This window comes from Lissotriton vulgaris, chromosome 1_2, assembly GCF_964263255.1.
Source record: "Lissotriton vulgaris chromosome 1_2, aLisVul1.2, whole genome shotgun sequence".
NCBI classification, from domain to species: domain Eukaryota; kingdom Metazoa; phylum Chordata; class Amphibia; order Caudata; family Salamandridae; genus Lissotriton; species Lissotriton vulgaris.
The window spans coordinates 19,882,695-19,900,135 of record NC_141686.1 but is presented as its reverse complement, the minus strand read 5'-3'; the positions used below and the strand labels follow the sequence as shown (position 1 = coordinate 19,900,135).

Below are 17,441 nucleotides of genomic sequence, written 5' to 3'. Positions count from 1 at the left end.
GGCAATTGGCTGCATCACCTGGCTCGCTTTGTAGGATTCGCCCAATAGGACCTCATAGGCATCTCCCAGCTGGGGGACATGTGGCAGGGTGCAAATATGATGTACTTTCAGAATGTGCAGACTAACTTTTATCTAAACCGGTCCCAGTTCTTCAGGTTTTTACAGCTCCGCCATGCCTTGGCAGCCCATCATGATCTTATTGGCGAGGCGCCCGAATGTAGGCACCTAGAGGACAAATTGCTCATAAGTCCCCTGAAGCAGGGGGTATTTCTAGTTTCTATCACTCCCTTGTCCATAATTCACCAGACTTTTTGCCCCTCTGAAGACCCAGTGGGAATCGGGGGTGGGTTCCCTGAAAGACAGTGAGTGGAGGGAAGCTTTTATGGCACCTGGAGATTTGGTGATATTGTTTAGGTTCCGTTTGATCCAACTCAATTTTTTTACACATCAAATACTTGACATCACTGAAGGTCTAGCATGCGGGGCTTGGCGGCCAAAATCCATATGCTCTAGGTGCCACATGGACGCCGCAGACTTTTTCATGTGATATGGTCCTGTCTGGTGATAAAGAGGTTCTGGGCCAAGGTCCTCCAGACTCATGTATATTGCACCTCCCGATTGACTTTTCTCCTCGTATTGTCCTTATTGGCCTGACTGAAGATGGGGGGGGGGGGGGGGGGGGGTTGAAGGAGTGATTACCTGTTGGTCGGTCTGGGGACGTTGATGGCTAAGAGGACCATAGCTCGTTTTGGAACTCATCAGCCCCACCCTTGGTAGCAGCGAGGCAAGCAGCTATGGATTGGTACACGAAACTGGAGAAACCAGTATATACTGCCCATGGGTGTACCCATAAGCATAAAAAGATCCGGTACAGTGAGTTACAGGGCACGAGATGTTTATATCTGCTTGTGATGATTGCATACTGCTGAAGTTTTTGCTGGTTTGCTTTGTTTTCATGGTAAAATCACTAGAAGGAATATGCTACTTACCAGTGAGCATCTGTTCTTGGCATAGAGGGCTGCAGAGTGGTACATTTATGAATAGATCGCCATCTGGTGTTGGGCTCGGATGATTGCACTTGTTTTTGTCTTGGAGAAGTCTTTTGTCGTCACGAGAATGGTGACTCCTCCTTTGGTTGCTAGTGCGCATGGGCATCGGCTCCATCCTTAGATTGTTTTGCCATAGTAGGGTTAGATGGAGAAGTATGATAGAATACAGATAGAAATGCCCATGTAAGTGTATCTAAATAAGATAGTGTTGGAACAGACACAGGTTTCCGGGGAGGCTGGGAGGGCATGTACCATTAAGCAGCCCTCTATGCCAAGAACAGATGCACACTGGTAAGTAGCATATTCCGTTCGAGGCATATGGGCTGCAGATGGTACATTTATGAATAGACTATACAGCAGTTACCTCCCTAGCTGTGGTCACCAGTGTCTGTTGCAACAGTTTGAAATAAGGTTTTTAGTACAGCTTGGCCCACTCTAGCCTGTTGTGTCGCCTGCACATCTACACAGTAGTGTTTTGTGAAGGTATGCGGTGTAACCCAGGTTGCTGCTTTGCATATGTCATCTAGAGGAATGTTTCCTAAGAATGCCATAGATGCCCCTAGTTTACGTATAGAGTGGGCTCTAGGAGGAACAGTTAATGTCCTTTTTGCTTTTATGTAACATATTTGTAAACATTTTAGAATCCACCTGGCAATGCCTGCTTTAGAGATAGGATTGCCCTTATGTGTTGGAGAAAACGCTACAAATAGTTGTTTGGTTTTTCTGAAAGTTTATGTTCTATCTATGTAGTACAATATTGCCCTTCTGACATCTAATGTATGTAGGGCCCTGTGGATTTGGAAAGAAGACTGGTAGCTCCACTGGTTGATTGATGTGGAATGCTGAAATTACTTTAGGCAAGAATTTTGGGTTTGTTCTAAGAACCACTTTATTTTGGTGTAAATGTAGGAATGGTTCTTGTATTGTAAATGCCTGTATTTCACTTACTCTTCTGAGTGAAGTAATGGCTATAAGAAAGGCTACCTTCCATGTAAGGAATTGTATTTCACACCTATGCATAGGTTCGAAAGGCGGTCCCATTAGTCTGGTGAGTACTATGTTGAGATTCCAGACCGGAGAAGGCGGTAGTCATGGTGGAATGATTCTTTTGAGGCCTTCCATGAAAGCTTTTATTGCTGGCACTTTGAACAGGGATAGATGTTGCCTGTTTTGTAGGTACTCTGCTATAGCTGCAAGATGTACTCTAATAGATGTGTAAGCAATGTTACAGTGCTGTAAGTGTAGTAAATAGCAAATAATCTCTTTAGTGGATGCGTCCAGAGGGTTGATGATGTTACTGTTACAGTATACAGCAAACCTCTTCCACTTTGCAGCATAGCATGCTCTGGTGGTAGGACGTCTTGCTTGCTTGATGATTTCCATACAGTCTGGGGGTAAATTTAAGTATCCAAATTCTATGACCTCAGGAGCCAGATCGCTAGGTTCAATTGTTTGGGATCTGGGTGCATTATTTATGCATGGTTCTGTGTAAGGTGCATGGGTAATATTTCTAACGTTTGATGTGGCACCTGTGAGAGTTGCAGTAGCGTGGTAAACCATGGCTGTCGTGCCCACGTGGGTGCTACTAGTATCATTGTCATTGAATGTTGTTGCAGTTTTCGCACCACTAATGCAGGGGTCTCCAAACCCGTCCTGGAGGGCCGGATCCATGCCATATTTTTGGGATATCCCCATTGAGATACATGTAGTCATTTTAAAAATCTGGCATGGATCAGGCCCTCTAGGACCGGTTTCCATAAAAGCTTTTATTGCTGGCACTTTGAACAGGGATAGATGTTGCCTGTTTTGTAGGTACGCTGCTATAGCTGCAAGATGTACTCTAATAGATGTGTAAGCAATGTTACATTGCTGTAAGTGTAGTAAATAGCAAATAATCTCTTTAGTGGATGCGTCCAGAGGGTTGATGTTGTTACTGTTACAGTATACAGCAAACCTCTTCCACTTTGCTGCATAGCATGCTCTGGTGGTAGGACGTCTTGCTTGCTTGATGATTTCCATACAGTTTGGAGGTAAATTTAAGTATCCAAATTCTATGGCCTCAGGAGCCAGATCGCTAGGTTCAATTGTTTGGGATCTGGGTGCAATATTTCTCCATGGTTCTGTGTAAGGTGCATGGGTAATATTTCTAACTTTTGATGTGGCACCTGTGAGAGTTGCAGTAGCGTGGTGAACCACGGCTGTAGTGCCCACGTGGGTGCTACTAGTATCATTGTCATTGAATGTTGTTGCAGTTTTCGAACCACTAATGCAGGGGTCTCCAAACCGGTCCTGGAGGGCCAGATCCATGCCAGATTTTTGGGATATCCCCATTGAAATACATGTAGTCATTTTAAAAATCTGGCATGGATCAGGCCCTCCAGGACCGGTTTGGAGACCCCTGCACTAATGTGGGAGAGGGGGAAAAGCGTATGCAAATTTGTTGGACCAATTTATCCAGAACGCATTGCCCTGCGACAGGTGGTGTGGGTACCTGGATGCGAAGTTTTGGCATTTTGCGTTCTGATGGGTGGCAAATAGATCTGTTTCTGGTTGTCCCCATCTTTGGAAGAATGGCTGCAGTTTTTGGTCGCGCAGTTCCCATTCGTGTATTTGTTCTGACTCTCTGCTTAAGATGTCTGCTATCTGATTTTGAACTCCTGGTAGGTGTTCGGCTAACAGATAGATCTTTTGAGGAATGGCCCATCTCCAAATGTCCTGCGCTAGTCTGGATAGTTGGAGAGAGTGTGTGTCCCCCTGTTTTAGAATATAATACATAGCTGTCATGTTGTCTGTTCTGACCAGGACTGCTTTGTTGAGAATGTGCATTTGAAAAGCTTTTAATGCTAGGAACACTGCTAGTAGTTCTAGATAATTGATGTGCAGCCTTTTTTGCTGTACACTCCATCTTCCCTGCACTGTATATTTGTCCATATGCGCTCCCCATCCGGCGAGCGATGCATCCGCTGTTATTATCACCTGTGGAATCGGTTCTTGGAACGACCGCCCCTTGGAAATGTTTGTTGTGTTCCACCACTTCAGAGAGCAATGTGTGCGGTCGTCTACCAACACCAGATCTGTAATCTGACCTCGAGCCTGATTCCACTGTGTTGCTAGACATTCCTGCAGCGGACGCATTTGTAGTCTGGCATATGGTATTAGCAGTATGCAAGAGGACATCATCCCTAATAACTGCATGAACACTCGGGCTGTTAGTGAGTGTTGCGGTTGAAATCTTTGGATCAGCGTGAGCATTGTTTGTATCCGGATTGGATTGGGGTATACTTTGGCTCTTTCTGTGTCTATAGTAGACCCTAGATATTGTTGAATTTTGTTTGGTTGCAGGTGGGATTTTGTGTAGTTCACCGTAAACCCTAGCTGGTGCAGCAACTGAATGGTCCTTTGTGTGTTTTGAAGACATTCTTCTTGTGATTTGGCTTTTATTAGCCAATCATCCAAGTAAGGGAAGACATGTATTTGTTGTCTTCTTAGGTGTGCTGCAACCACTGCTAGGCATTTTGTGAACACCCTTGGTGCTGTTGTGACCCCAAACGGAAGGACTTTGAACTGATAATGTTGTCCTTCCACAACAAACCTGAGATATTTTCTGTGGGCTTTGTGAATTGGGATATTAAAGTAAGCATCTTTTAGATCCAGTGTAGAAAGAAAATCCCCTTTCTTCAGTAAAGGAAGTACTTGTTGGAGCGTGACCATGTGGAAATGTTCCGAATTTATGTATGCATGGAGAGGTCTGAGGTCTAGTATTGGCCTTAGAGACCCGTCTTTTGGGGGAATTAGGAAGTATAGAGAGTATACCCCTGTTCCTTGTTGATGTTGTGGAACCTTTTCTATAGCATACTTTTGTAGCAGTGATAGTACTTCCTGTTTTAACAATGTTAGATGATCTTGACTCATTGGACGCTGTTTGGGGGGGATGTTTGGTGGGGTAGCTGTGAGTTCTAGGCAATAACCATGTTGGATAATTTGTCTCACCCACCTGTCTGATGTGATGTTTTCCCAGGCAGGTAGGAACTGTGATAGACGTCCCCCGACCGGTGTTATATGGTCTGGGGGGAGTTGTATGAAGTCACTGTTTTGTGGTTGGGGAGTTGCGGTTGTTATTTCCGCGACCTCCACCCTTGTTGTTGCTACCTCTGTAACTGCCACTTGAATCACCTCTGGGTGATGTTGGTGTAAAAGAGGTAGATTGCTGGTTTGTGCCTGTATTCTTTGACCCGCCTCTATAGGTGGACCTACAAAAGGAACCCCTTTGACTTGGCTGTTGCAATGCTCCCATTGATTTAGCCGTTTCCGTGTCTTTTTTCATTTTTTCTAACGTCTCATCTGTACGAGAGCCAAAAAGTGTTTTTTCATCAAAAGGCTGGTTCAATAATGATGTTTGTACTTCTTGTTTGAACCCTGAGACTCTGAGCTATGCATGTCTTCTTAACATGATACTGGTGTTGATGGATCTTGCTGCAGTGTCTGCTGCGTCTTAAGCACATTTAATGGAAGTGTTCGTTATTATCTTCCCTTCCTGTATAAGCTGATCTGCCCTTTTTTGATGTTCCTTAGGGAGATATGTAATGAGTTTTTTTAACTCATCATAATGAGCTCTATCATAGCGTGCAAGAAGCGCTTTGTATTAGCTATGAGCCAACCGTTTGCCGCTTGGGATGCTACTCTTTTGCCAGACGCATCTATTAACTTGGACTCCTTATCAGGAGGAGGAGCTTCTCCTGTAGTTAATGAGTTTGCTCTCTTACGAGCGTTTGTGACTACTAGCGAGTCGAGAGGAACCTGTCCCCTGATAAATATTGGGTCCTTTGGGGCTGCATTATATTTTTTATCAATTCTTGGGTTAATACCCTAGCCCTCACAGGATCTTTGAATATGTCAGCTGTGTGATTGAGAAGACCCTTAAGCATAGGTAGTGTTCCTGATGTTCTTTGTGCAGCAGGTAGTGTTTCTATAAAGAAATCCTCTATTTGAGGTTCCTTGTGTAAATCTACCTTGTGGTATTTTGCTGCCCTATTAATTAGCTGTGCAAAACCTGTATTATCATCAGGTGGTGAGGGTTTTGAGGGATATAGTTCGGGTCGTTATCGTTATCTGACCCTGCATTATAATCCTCCCATGGGTCTGCTTCATCTGGGGCAGTGTCGTCATCCCCATGAATTTCTCCCTCCCCTGTATCACTTTCTACATTTGTCTGAGGTGTAGATAGTCTTGATGTAGAAGGTGGAGGAATAGCTGGCAGAGTGTGAGGAAGAGGAGAAGGTGGTGTGTCTGTAGGTTGAGGAGAAAGGGGAGGAGTTGTATTTGTCCCCATTGTTCTCTTTTTAGTAGGAGGAGCTTTGTCGTCCAACTGTTCATTCTTCCTCTTTTTAGGTAGTTTGATCACCACCTTGCCAGTTTGCGGATCGATAAACAAAGTCTTTTGTTTTGGATCTGTCTGATGCTCCTGTGTCAGTACCGAAATTTTTGGTTCCAAAAGGTGCCTTTGCTTCTGACCGTCAGTGTTCTGTTTTCTCGGTACCGAGAATTTGTTTGATTCCGATTTTTTCGGTGTCGAGTAAGTCTTCGGCGTCGTAGCGTGTTTTGGTTACGACATTGAATGTTTCGACTGTGAGCCTTCCTTTGTATGGAGCTTCGGTGTCGATGTTGATGCCGATCGCTTCTCGTATCTGACATAGTGGGAGGCCGAGTGTTTCGGTTTTGTTGCCGGGCCCGAAGGCGGGGCGTCGGAAACTTTTTTCGGTAGTCTGACCGGGCTCGAAGGCGGGGTCGACACCGAATGGGGTCGGTTTTTCGGTAAAGGGACGTCGTCACTCACGGTTTGATGATCGTCGATTTCTTCAACATCAGACTCGTCCACTTCCGACCCCGACTCCTCCTCATCTTCTTCTTCATCTTCTTCTTCTGGGTGCTGGGCCTCGAACAGCTCGGGGATTGTCTCTGGCTGCATTCTCGACACTTCGTGTCTTCGGGCTCGAACTGTTTCTAATAGTCGACTTGGAGGAGAATGCTGCGCAGGCTTCACAGTCCCTGGATTCGTGTTCAGGTGATAGGCAAAGATTACACACCTCGTGTAAGTCCTTGTGTGGGAACTTAGCACCACACGTTGGACATTTTTTGAATGGAGTCCTTTCCATGGACTCCGGGCTGGACTACGTCGAGATAGGCCTCCCGGTCTCGTCGACGTAGAAGTTGTAGCTTTTGTTGTTTGACGTCGAAACACGTGGAGATGGAAGTAACTTGCGTTCAATAACAATACCGTCGAATTGGAAAGGGAATACGCGCCGAAATATCACTTTGTTCCCGAAGTCGATCCGGAGCGCTTCGATCCTCATCCGAACCCGATGAAAGAAAAAAACAATCTAAGGATGGAGCCGATGCCCATGCGCACTAGCAACCAAAGGAGGAGTCACCAGTTTCGTGACGACAAAAGACTTCTCCAAGACAAAAACAAGTGCAATCATCCAAGCCCAACACCAGATGGTGATCTATTCATAAATGTACCATCTGCAGCCCATATGCCTCGAACATGTGGTTTATTAAAAAATGGGCAGACCATTAACAATCAGGAGCATAGAGACTGCAGCCATAGCTATGGATGAACTTTAAGTGACGCACCTGCCATCAGAGACAGTGCCACAGAGTGCCCAGGCTTCGTCCTTTGCTATGCGGTATGCTATGTCCACTTTTGTGGGTGCTAAAGACCACAGGGGACATAAGTGTAACCCTAGCTGACACACAAACAGCATCCTTGCCATCCACTGCACCTTTCGTTATGGCTGATAGCAAATCTAGAGTGACAACACTTCTCCAAGAAAAACAGCTGCTGATATTTCAAGGGATTGACAATATGATAAATAGGGAGACCATTTTAAACCAAAGTTGGAACAGATAGAGGAGAACTGCGTATAGAAACTAAGAGTGCCTAACACAGACTAATGCTGAAGCATGTGGGAGCTAATGCAGATAGAGCATACGAGAACTAAAAATGCAGCAACTAAAAGAGCAGTGCTCTGTCACATGCACAAAGAATGTTAGATTTTTCAAGCTATAGCTCTAATGTAGATGTGGGAGATATTTTTTCTATTTCCACTGAAAATTGATTTTCGTCTTTTATGTTTCACTACAAAACTGCTACTTCAGCTTTTACTAAGATTACTTCTTTTTTAGACTCAGTGTGACCTGATATTTGTATTAGCCTCCTAAAAGATGTACTCTGACTCTCGTGAACGAAATGTGCATCTGCAAAACAACATCTTAACATACAAACCAAAAACTCCGAGGGTGTGATGGGGAGCTGGTGAATAGGGTTTGTTCAAAGATTTACATTTTTGGTATTGACTGTAATGAAGAAATTGATGATTAAAGTAAACGAATGTTTGAATCTTTATGCAAAAAGCACAAAAAAGTATAGCAATTTTGTTTTTAAAACATCCTTAAAAGTCAAATACAAACATCAGGACACGTCAACCCGCTTTTGTGTTTTGAAGCATTTAATTTCAAAACCCCTTGTAAAATCGTTGTCGACATTTGCTGCGATTGACATTTTTTACTAATATATTCATGATTTACAGTGTCAAAAACAATGGCTATTCAGGAAAAGAAGCAGAAGTTCACAAAATGAGGGTGAGAGGGAACACAATACTGCGGCCATTGTGCAAAACAAAATGGAAGTACTGCATGCAAAAAGTGAAAATACAACTTCAAAACTTTATTAAAACTAAGAAACAATGAGCAGTGAAACGAAGCCAGGTGGTACTTAAAGCTCAGCAGCTACAAAGAGAGAGAGTTTGGCAATGAAAGTGCTGACGATCCCGTGACGGGAAAGTTGCATCTGAATGGTTAGTAGAATATCCTTGGGCTCTGTGATTGGCCGATTTAGAGTCACAATACCACTGTGGGTGTTCACTTTTTTTGCGGTGAAATAACCCTCCTCGTTCCCGCTGATGATGGATAGAAAGATGTCATCCCCAGGGACGGAAGTGGAGGGACCCATGCGGAAAATGTCGGTGGGCGCTTGGATGTTGGTGGGGAAAGTGAGCTGGTGATATGTTATTCTCAAAGGCAGGCTCTGGCACGCATTTTCATTACAAGGCAAGCGCTCACAGTGGCTGCAAGAAAAGTGAGAACACAAGACAAAAAGGTGTATTAGTGCACATGTAAGCAAGCCAGCCAGTGCAATGTCAGAGGAAGCTGCCTGGTCAGAGTTTGTTTTTCTTTGTAAAAACCAAAAGTACGCAGGCTGAACACCTTAGTTCCTCATAAAATAGATCAGAACAACAAAACCAAAATAGTCTGTTGCAGAATGATACCTTCAGTTATGCCTCTCTAGAGATCACACCCTTCTACCTCTTGTGCAAAAAGTTTTGATAAGCTGCACGTCCAATCAATTGATTAAGCTGCCTCAAGAGCCAGATTTGTAAAAATATGTTGCCTATAAGACTTCGTTCAGAATGTTCAATTATTGAACGCAAAGGTTGTCAGCTGAAAACACCGAATAAACCCTATATCTTAGGTACCAGCATGCAAAATCCTCACTTTACATCAGAACTTGAACTTTAGCCCATGAGAGTTTGATTTATTTGATTTTCAGTTTTGCTAAATGGTATGTATAGCAACTGCACTTGAATCAATTATTAGTACTAAAATATTAGAAGAACATGCTCTCCTCGTGTGACACTGGGGTTGGGAGTGGCTAGAAAAAAACATCAGAATAAAGCACAATCCAAATAAAATGATGTGCTTGATCGAAATGTTGTATTTGCACAAGTTGTCTAGGCTGTGACAGGGTGATGATAAAGGTAGATGAGGAGGATTAAAGAAAACAGAAAACGGACAACGTGGATAAAAATAGTATTCAAGCAACTGACTGGCCGTAACCGGGAGAGTTGGCTGGGAAGATAGCGCTAAACACATATTCCTCTCAATAGAATTAGGAGGTTTCCTAACAATAGGACTCAAAATCATTGTTTTGGGTAACTTTGTTTTAGAAAAAAATAGCTGCAATTACAAAGTTACTAAGAGCTTTTGTCTTGATCTCTGTTATCTTTTGCAGATGCCAATGTGTGCTTGTGATGAAGAATGAAAAGGCATTCAGGCTAGAAGACAAATAGCTCAGATGGGACAATATTTAATTTGTCCCCCTTCATTCTCAGCCACCAATGGCTAGCCCCAGCCTTAGGAGGAACTAGTGGTAAAGAAGTCACCAAATTGATGTGTAGAGACGAACCAGGGGTCAGGCTTGGTCCTAAGAGATGCAACATGAGCCAAGGCGCTGAAAAACCTTCCGTGCAAGCCACATATTTTTTTTAATTCATGATTGGACTGTGTTAGGACAGCCTTCCCTCAACTTGCAGGATGAGGCTCGTTTTTTCTTTTTCTGATACAGAACTGGAAGTAGAAAGCAGCGGACGTGATCTTTGGCTCCAGTGAGGCTCAAACCTACAATTGCAACTCTCGGGCCACATCATGAAGCAAATGTTTGTATTTATGGTAACATGTGTAGGCCTTCTCACAGAAACGCTGCACATGGCATAGCTGTGATGATAAGGAGGGAAAAAGTGGCAAGATGTACAAAATTATTGTGAGAGTTCACTGTTGTCTGTAAAGTGAGACACTGGTGTGAGTACTACATCAAGGGTGTAAGGAGGGTTATTATAGCAATGTGGTAGCATAGTGAGTCAATGATCACAAAGTGCAGGCAAAACGATGCCAGTTTGAGAGATGGGTCGTGGCAAAGGTCGAGGTGAAACATGCATGGCTGGTGATGGCTTTTTAAGGGTAAGCAGAATTTAGGTTATATTTTCCTAGAGAGGGATAACTTACAGGGGGAGAGGGTGGGCGATCCAAAGTTGCGGTGGGATCAAGTAGCTCCAAAGATCTTAACTTGGAAGTAGCATTAATGGGCAAGAGTACTACTAGGACATAAAGACTGGTTGAATGTAAAAAGTGGGGTGGGATGGGCAAGACATGCATAGAGTGTACTGCACCCTGCCTATCTTTGATACCCAACTTGCTTCATGTTCATTCACACTTTTGAGTAAAAGCCTTGGTGGGGAATAGACTAAGCAAGTCCAATAGCGCACACATAGCAAAGTTAATAGGGTTAATATTTGTAAAATGAAGCAGGTCGGTTTAAGAGTCCCATAGCCATTTCATTAGTACTCCAATTCCTATTCTGGACATAATGGGCTCAGTTCATGAAGGTAAATATACATGAGTATATTTATTCATGTGTATATCTCATATGATACCTAGGAGTAACTCTCCTATTTGTCGCTGTTTACCATTTACGAGTGGAGATTTACAGGTTTTCACCGCATCCTACAGCAGAATATACCATTGTAAACTTACTACTACTAACCTTTCACCTTTTGGTGGAGATCTCCCTTTGAGAAAATATAGCAAAATGTAATAAGGTTTAAGATTTTTTTAAAATATTTTAGACTATTGAAAGCAATGTAAAATAATTTAAAATATTTATTAACATGGAACTAATGAAAAAAATGTTACCACACATTAACCGACCAAATTAAAACTGTATTAAATTTAATAATTATGTACATCTATTAATTATATTTATAAATATTAATTTTAAACGAAATTACACACCTTTTCTAACATTTTTATTTCATTTTTGTTGTGTGGTTAAAAGTTATGTATTTAAGTTAGAAAATATATTAATTAATTTAAATAAAGAATCAATTACAGCATTTTGTATCTCTAAAAATATATTTAATGTAACTTAAATGTTGAACTGAGTTAATTCATTTAACATTAATTCATTCTTGTGGTTATTATTTTAACTCCCAGCCTCCATTGTTTTCTACGGGAGTGTGCTGCAGTACCAGTGGTTGCTGTGAGTCGTGGTTGGCTCCCTCCAATGTGGCGCTGAAGTGCATTTACACTTATTTTGTAACTTTTAGTGCTGTACCAACTTTAGAAGTTTATTTTGCGAGCTGCTGTGGTTTTTGCATCTGAATGACCCTCTCAAACCCCTCCTTAAAAATGTGCCTTACTGCGACCCACGTTTTTGTCATTATTGCACATGTTCTCACCACTCTAGGGCATCTCTCACATTGACCTCAAAGCAGTATACTTATGTGTACAGAGATCTCCTCACAGAAAGGATTGGAGAGGTGGAGGTCTTGGCCGTAGATTTATGAACTACTGTTTGTAGTATTTTGTGTAGTACTACTGTAGTACTAAACTATGTACTTCAACATTCAGTTTGAGAACCAATCTCAATGTCACAGACTTCACAGAATAATAAAAATGGCCCCACTTAAATTAAGTCGTAGTATTTACAGCTCTTCGAAAGTTCATACTGTGAAATTGAGCACTATATACAAACATGGTGTAATTATTATTCCTTTTGAGAGGCAGTGTTAAAATAATTTGCAACTAATGTAAGAAATGCAATCTGCTATTGACGGTAAAGACCAGAGGCATCCCTTCCTACAGAACGAACAGCTATACTTGTAACCGCGACCCCCTCCTCAAGCCCTGAAAACTACCCAACCCCCCCCCCCCCCACCAGCCTCAAAAATGACCCCGACCCCTCCAGCTCCAAACACTACCCTGAGCCCTAAAATCGACCACAACCCCGGGAGCCCTTAAAACTACCCTACCCCCGAGCCATAAAAATTATCCCAACCCTTAAAACAACCTCCCATGCCCCCCAAACCCGGCCCTGTCTTACTTAAGTCTATGCGTCCTCTCCCGATCCTTCCTGCTCTTAGACCCGCTCATTCCAGCATTTAGACCGCGCACTGCCTAAGCCACACATATGCGTGGTTAAGGCATGTTAAGGCAAGCATGATTGCGCTTGCATTGGAATGGCACGCATGGCTCTGCCTGCATTGTTTAGGCCGCTTCCCTTGAAATTCATGTGAGCTTGCCAGAAAAATACCCAGCCCCGTGAGGGTTGAAAATCCTTGTAGGGTTCCAACAAATAATCAGATGAATCTGCTGTGGTGGTTGGTTTAAGGAGATGAGAACTCAACTCGGTATAGAGTAATTGGAAGGACAGAAGCAGCTTCTGATCCAACAGAGAAAGGATTTCAAATAATGCCACCTGATACTAGGGGACCAGTGCCATCATTTGGGCCAGTGGTGGCCCACTGGACCCGCTAGGCTGTTGGCAAATGATTTGCTTCAATATAAGCGATGTATTACTGGAGGCGCAAACCATTCATTGCAAGCGTAACGACTGGCCCACGCTGATGTCCATGACGGATAATATGAACCAAGGATAAGTTTAGGATTTTTGGCCACATTTGGAAATGCTATCCCCTTAGAAATGCTCAGGAAAAGTAACATCATTATCTATCACTTTTTTTGAAAGGAAAACCACCCCTCAAATCTTAAGTTCCTTAAATTTGAAAAGGTTAGCAGGTACATTTCAAAAGGCAAGTGGGTAGGTAGGTAGTACATTTACAATAGAAAACATTTTTAAATTGCGGACCTTTGACATTGCTAAAATACTAATTAGAGTAAATAGTTTGGAATTTCAAAAGTATTTTACATGACTTTTCACTAAACGAATGCCTAGTTAAGATTATCAGGTCCCATCTTTTTATGGCCAATGTTTTGGTTGCATTTAAACACAATATAATACGTTTTATCCTTCAGTACTGCGTCTTTCCAGCACAGCCTTCCAGGGAACCACTCATAATGACCTATTAAATCACCTCTGTCTACACAACTGGTTATCATTCTCAAAATAAGATCTGTAGTCAAAGACAAAAACAGAATTCACGATTGCACCATCGAGCATGCCACAGGATGATTTTAAATTAAAAATATCAAATGTAGAAAGCAACCCTATACTTTTCACAACTAGTGTCACTAATCTTTCTAGGCTCACACAGGAAATGAATCTTTTCAAACTGTCTCTAAAACTCCATTGATTATCATTGAACACGTGCTCTAGAAACCACCATTTTACTTTCACCTCATTTCACTCCATTAAAGCCGACTCTACCTAAGCAAGGCATCTGACCAGTCAGAGAACTTCTCATCCCTAACGCTCCCCTAACGCTCCCCACTCACTCCTTTCTCTCCTCAACCCCCACTCTTAACACAAAATAACATGTGTATTTGTAAAAAGCACATTAGTCCAGAAGGGTATCATGGCGCTGATTAACAGATGTTTATTGTTACTCAACTCAATGGTACTCATTTTATCGACCTCAGAAGAATGAACGTGAGTGGTACCGCCGGGATTTGAACCTGCGACCAACACAGGCCCTACAGTGGGTGCAGTAGTCCATTAAGCCATCAAACTCGACTCACAATCTGAACCCGTATCCTCAAACTTTAACCATAAGGCTAGACCAACAATGTACATATGACCATTCTGTTTTCTAAATGATCATGCAAACAACACGTTTCAAGTTCTGCCATCAATGGACAGAGCTGTCTACCTCACAATCTTCTTAAGAAAATCCAAACGAAGATCAGCACCGCCCAGATCATAATGCAAGCTACACTCACCCTTCCCTTACAGAACCATCATAATAGATAGGTATAGGCCAAGGGCATTTTAGTATTTGTACGAAACTTTTTCTTTCTCTCTCTGTATTTATGCATTGCTTAGTTTGAGCCGGAGGTTGGCGTAAGGGGCTCCCAGCACTTATTTTAGGGGATCAGCACTTATTTTATTGCGCCAGATATTTACCAAGAGGAAGAGAGGGGAAAACACACAGATCAGAAAGACGGAGGAAGAAAAAGACAGAAAATGTGTCACAAAGCGAGAAAAGAGGAAACTGCTAGAGTGAGATAAGGAGGCAGCAGCGTCTGACAGTGGATTAAAGAGGTATAAAGTGGAGTTAAAACTACCAGCCAGGGTATTTGGCACGCCAATGTTTAGTTGCAATGGCCGTAGGCTTCTGACCAGAGTTTCCAGCATCAGCACTCTTTCTTTTAAAAATTAAGCACTACATATATAGTTCACATTACTACAACTCAATCGTCAAATTCAAGTTTATTATCAAAGTATATTAAAAGTGAAACGAAAAAAACACTTATTACAGCCTTCTGGATTTTTGGGGAACAATTACTTTTCACATGAAAACAACACTCCTATAAGTCAAAATATCTCTTGAGCGCGATTTTACCTACCTACACACATTTAACCCCTTGGTTCTATTTTGGGTTAAATACATTTGTTAAAACAAATGCATTTGAAAAAAACATACCATGCACAAGCTATATATGCAGATTCACAGTGCATAATACGGTCGACAGTCATACCCCCTTCTCCACTCAACAATTGTAATAAACAGCATATTACACTGCACATCTGCATTAATACTACACAGAGATATAGATCCATATTTCAGTATCACTATATAGATAAACCATTTAAGTATTCGATAGTTATAGAGCAAAAAACGTATTTCTCAAATCAGAAATATATATAATCACAAATCCTCCCACTTTATCATTTAAATTCTGAAAGCAAGAATTCACTAGCAAGTGGAAGGCCCCGGCAGGTCCAGGGATAGGCAACTGGAAAAGGGAGCTTGTGAAGTGGGCAAGTTGTGAACATAGAATATTGCTTCGGAATGCAAAACGAGGCATAGGGTGACGGGAGAGGGCGAGGCCTGAGGGGAGTTGGTGGATGATCTGAAGGAGGACCGGGAGTCTACGCCTAGCACGCCACAGGGGGTCTCAACTGGCTAGCCCTGGGGGACTGGATCACGGGGGGGCTGGGGTGGGGGCAAAATACAGGGCCATAGCACCCTAGCATCCACGTACATGGTGAATTCCCTACACACGACACATGGCAAAAGCAGCGATGGCAGAGACCCAGGGCACGTATACAGGGGGAGGTAGCTTGGCAGGTTGGTTGGCAGCAGCAGGGGAGGGGGGGGGTCCTGCGGGAGGGGGAAATTGTTGAGGGGTTCATGTTGCGGAAAATCACATATTGATCTCACTGCATAGGGGGCTAGGCAGGCTCAGGACGGAAGGAGGAATAGCGAGGAGGCATGATGCCCGGTTGGGCTGGACACTCAAGAGGACTTTACGGACGATCCGTCATTGAATTTGAACATGTATGAGAAATGTTGATTTAAAAAATGCCAATAAAATATGTTTTAAAAAAAAAAACATTTAAAGTCTGATCGCTGGACTCCGGAAGCATATTCCTCCCACTCTGAATGTACATCGATTGGAGAGAGTTGGTTGGTCTAAGGAGGGGGCGCCACAGCAGTCAGCGTTCTTCACTGGCAATTCCCACCTCTTATATTGCCTATCTTTTAGTGGGACCACTTTGAGGGGCAGTTCCATAGTCACAGACAAAGCAGTGATTGATAGTAAACATCCTTTATCTGCCAAGGGTATCCCACCGTTGAGCACTCCTGTCATGGCGGGAAGAGGAGATTGTTCATGCCTTTATAATATCACAGAACTCCAGACTGAATCCTCGCTTCTCAACCACCACCCGGCACCCGCAAACTTATCAGACAACCCAGCATTCTGCAAACAGAGACAATCACCGCAGGGCACGAGGACAGAGCCCAAGACAAATGAACAAAGCACACTCCTCCACATTCCCTCAATGTTCGTGTTAACTGATTTGAAATTATGTTTTTCCATGTTGAATCTCGAGTATCATCAAATTAATGTTCATTCTCTTTTTTGCCTCCACATACTCAATCCAATCCTCGTCCACATCTCCCTTTCTGCTAGAGCAATATGATCCCTCCCCAGAAAGGTGTGTAAAATAACTCCTCCGTTCAAATCTTACGTTAGTCCTAACCACGCAGGTAATAAAAAAGCACAAAATACGGACACACACAGTGCAAGGCAAATGCAAAGGCTTGAAGCTGCATGACATGCTTCCTGCTCACTGACGCCTAAACTGCAACCTTCCTCTAAACTCAACTAAACAACTGCAAGTTTTACCGCAGCGACGCACATGCAGATAGCGCAGTATATGTTTCCACCCGTGCTGCTGCTCCCTAGAATCACATACAGCGTTCAGCATTACCGGAGATGTGCGCTCAGTTGTGCAATCAGCGGGTTGAGGTTTAAGATGACTGCGTCCACCAGGTGGCACTGTGAGCAAAGGAATCAACTACTGCCGTAGAAAATAACACATTTCTGTGGTGTCCTGACTACTTTCTGTTTGAATACCTCTTATGTTTTCCAGTTTGAAAACATAACACCAAGAGGCCAGCAACGTTGTCCTCAAAAACACTAAGACCGCCCTCCTCAAGGTCGACAAAAAGATGGCACAAAGCATCAAAAATACGAGATGGGAATCCATTTGGTTCAACTCTAAAGTAAAATACAAAGAGAGGACATTAGACAACAAGACCTGGTATGAGAGGGGGATCTCTACCCCCATACAATTAGAACAGAGGGACA

General features: G+C 42.9%; 1 protein-coding gene across 2 annotated transcripts in view; it reads right to left on the bottom strand.

Moving 5' to 3' along the window:
- The window catches only part of FBLN1 (fibulin 1), a 911,174-nt gene that overhangs the window by 493,309 nt on the left and 400,424 nt on the right, over positions 1 to 17,441 (bottom strand). Inside the window, exon 15 of one of the 2 annotated variants that reach the window (XM_086952749.1) lies at positions 8,540 to 9,175. The exons of the other annotated variant lie outside the window; for it this stretch is intronic. Within the exon in view, the coding sequence (XP_086808875.1) occupies positions 8,824 to 9,175 (352 nt within the window). The 3' untranslated portion in view covers positions 8,540 to 8,823. Of the gene's footprint in view, positions 1 to 8,539; positions 9,176 to 17,441 lie in introns of those variants that run through there. 2 annotated transcript variants of the gene reach the window in all.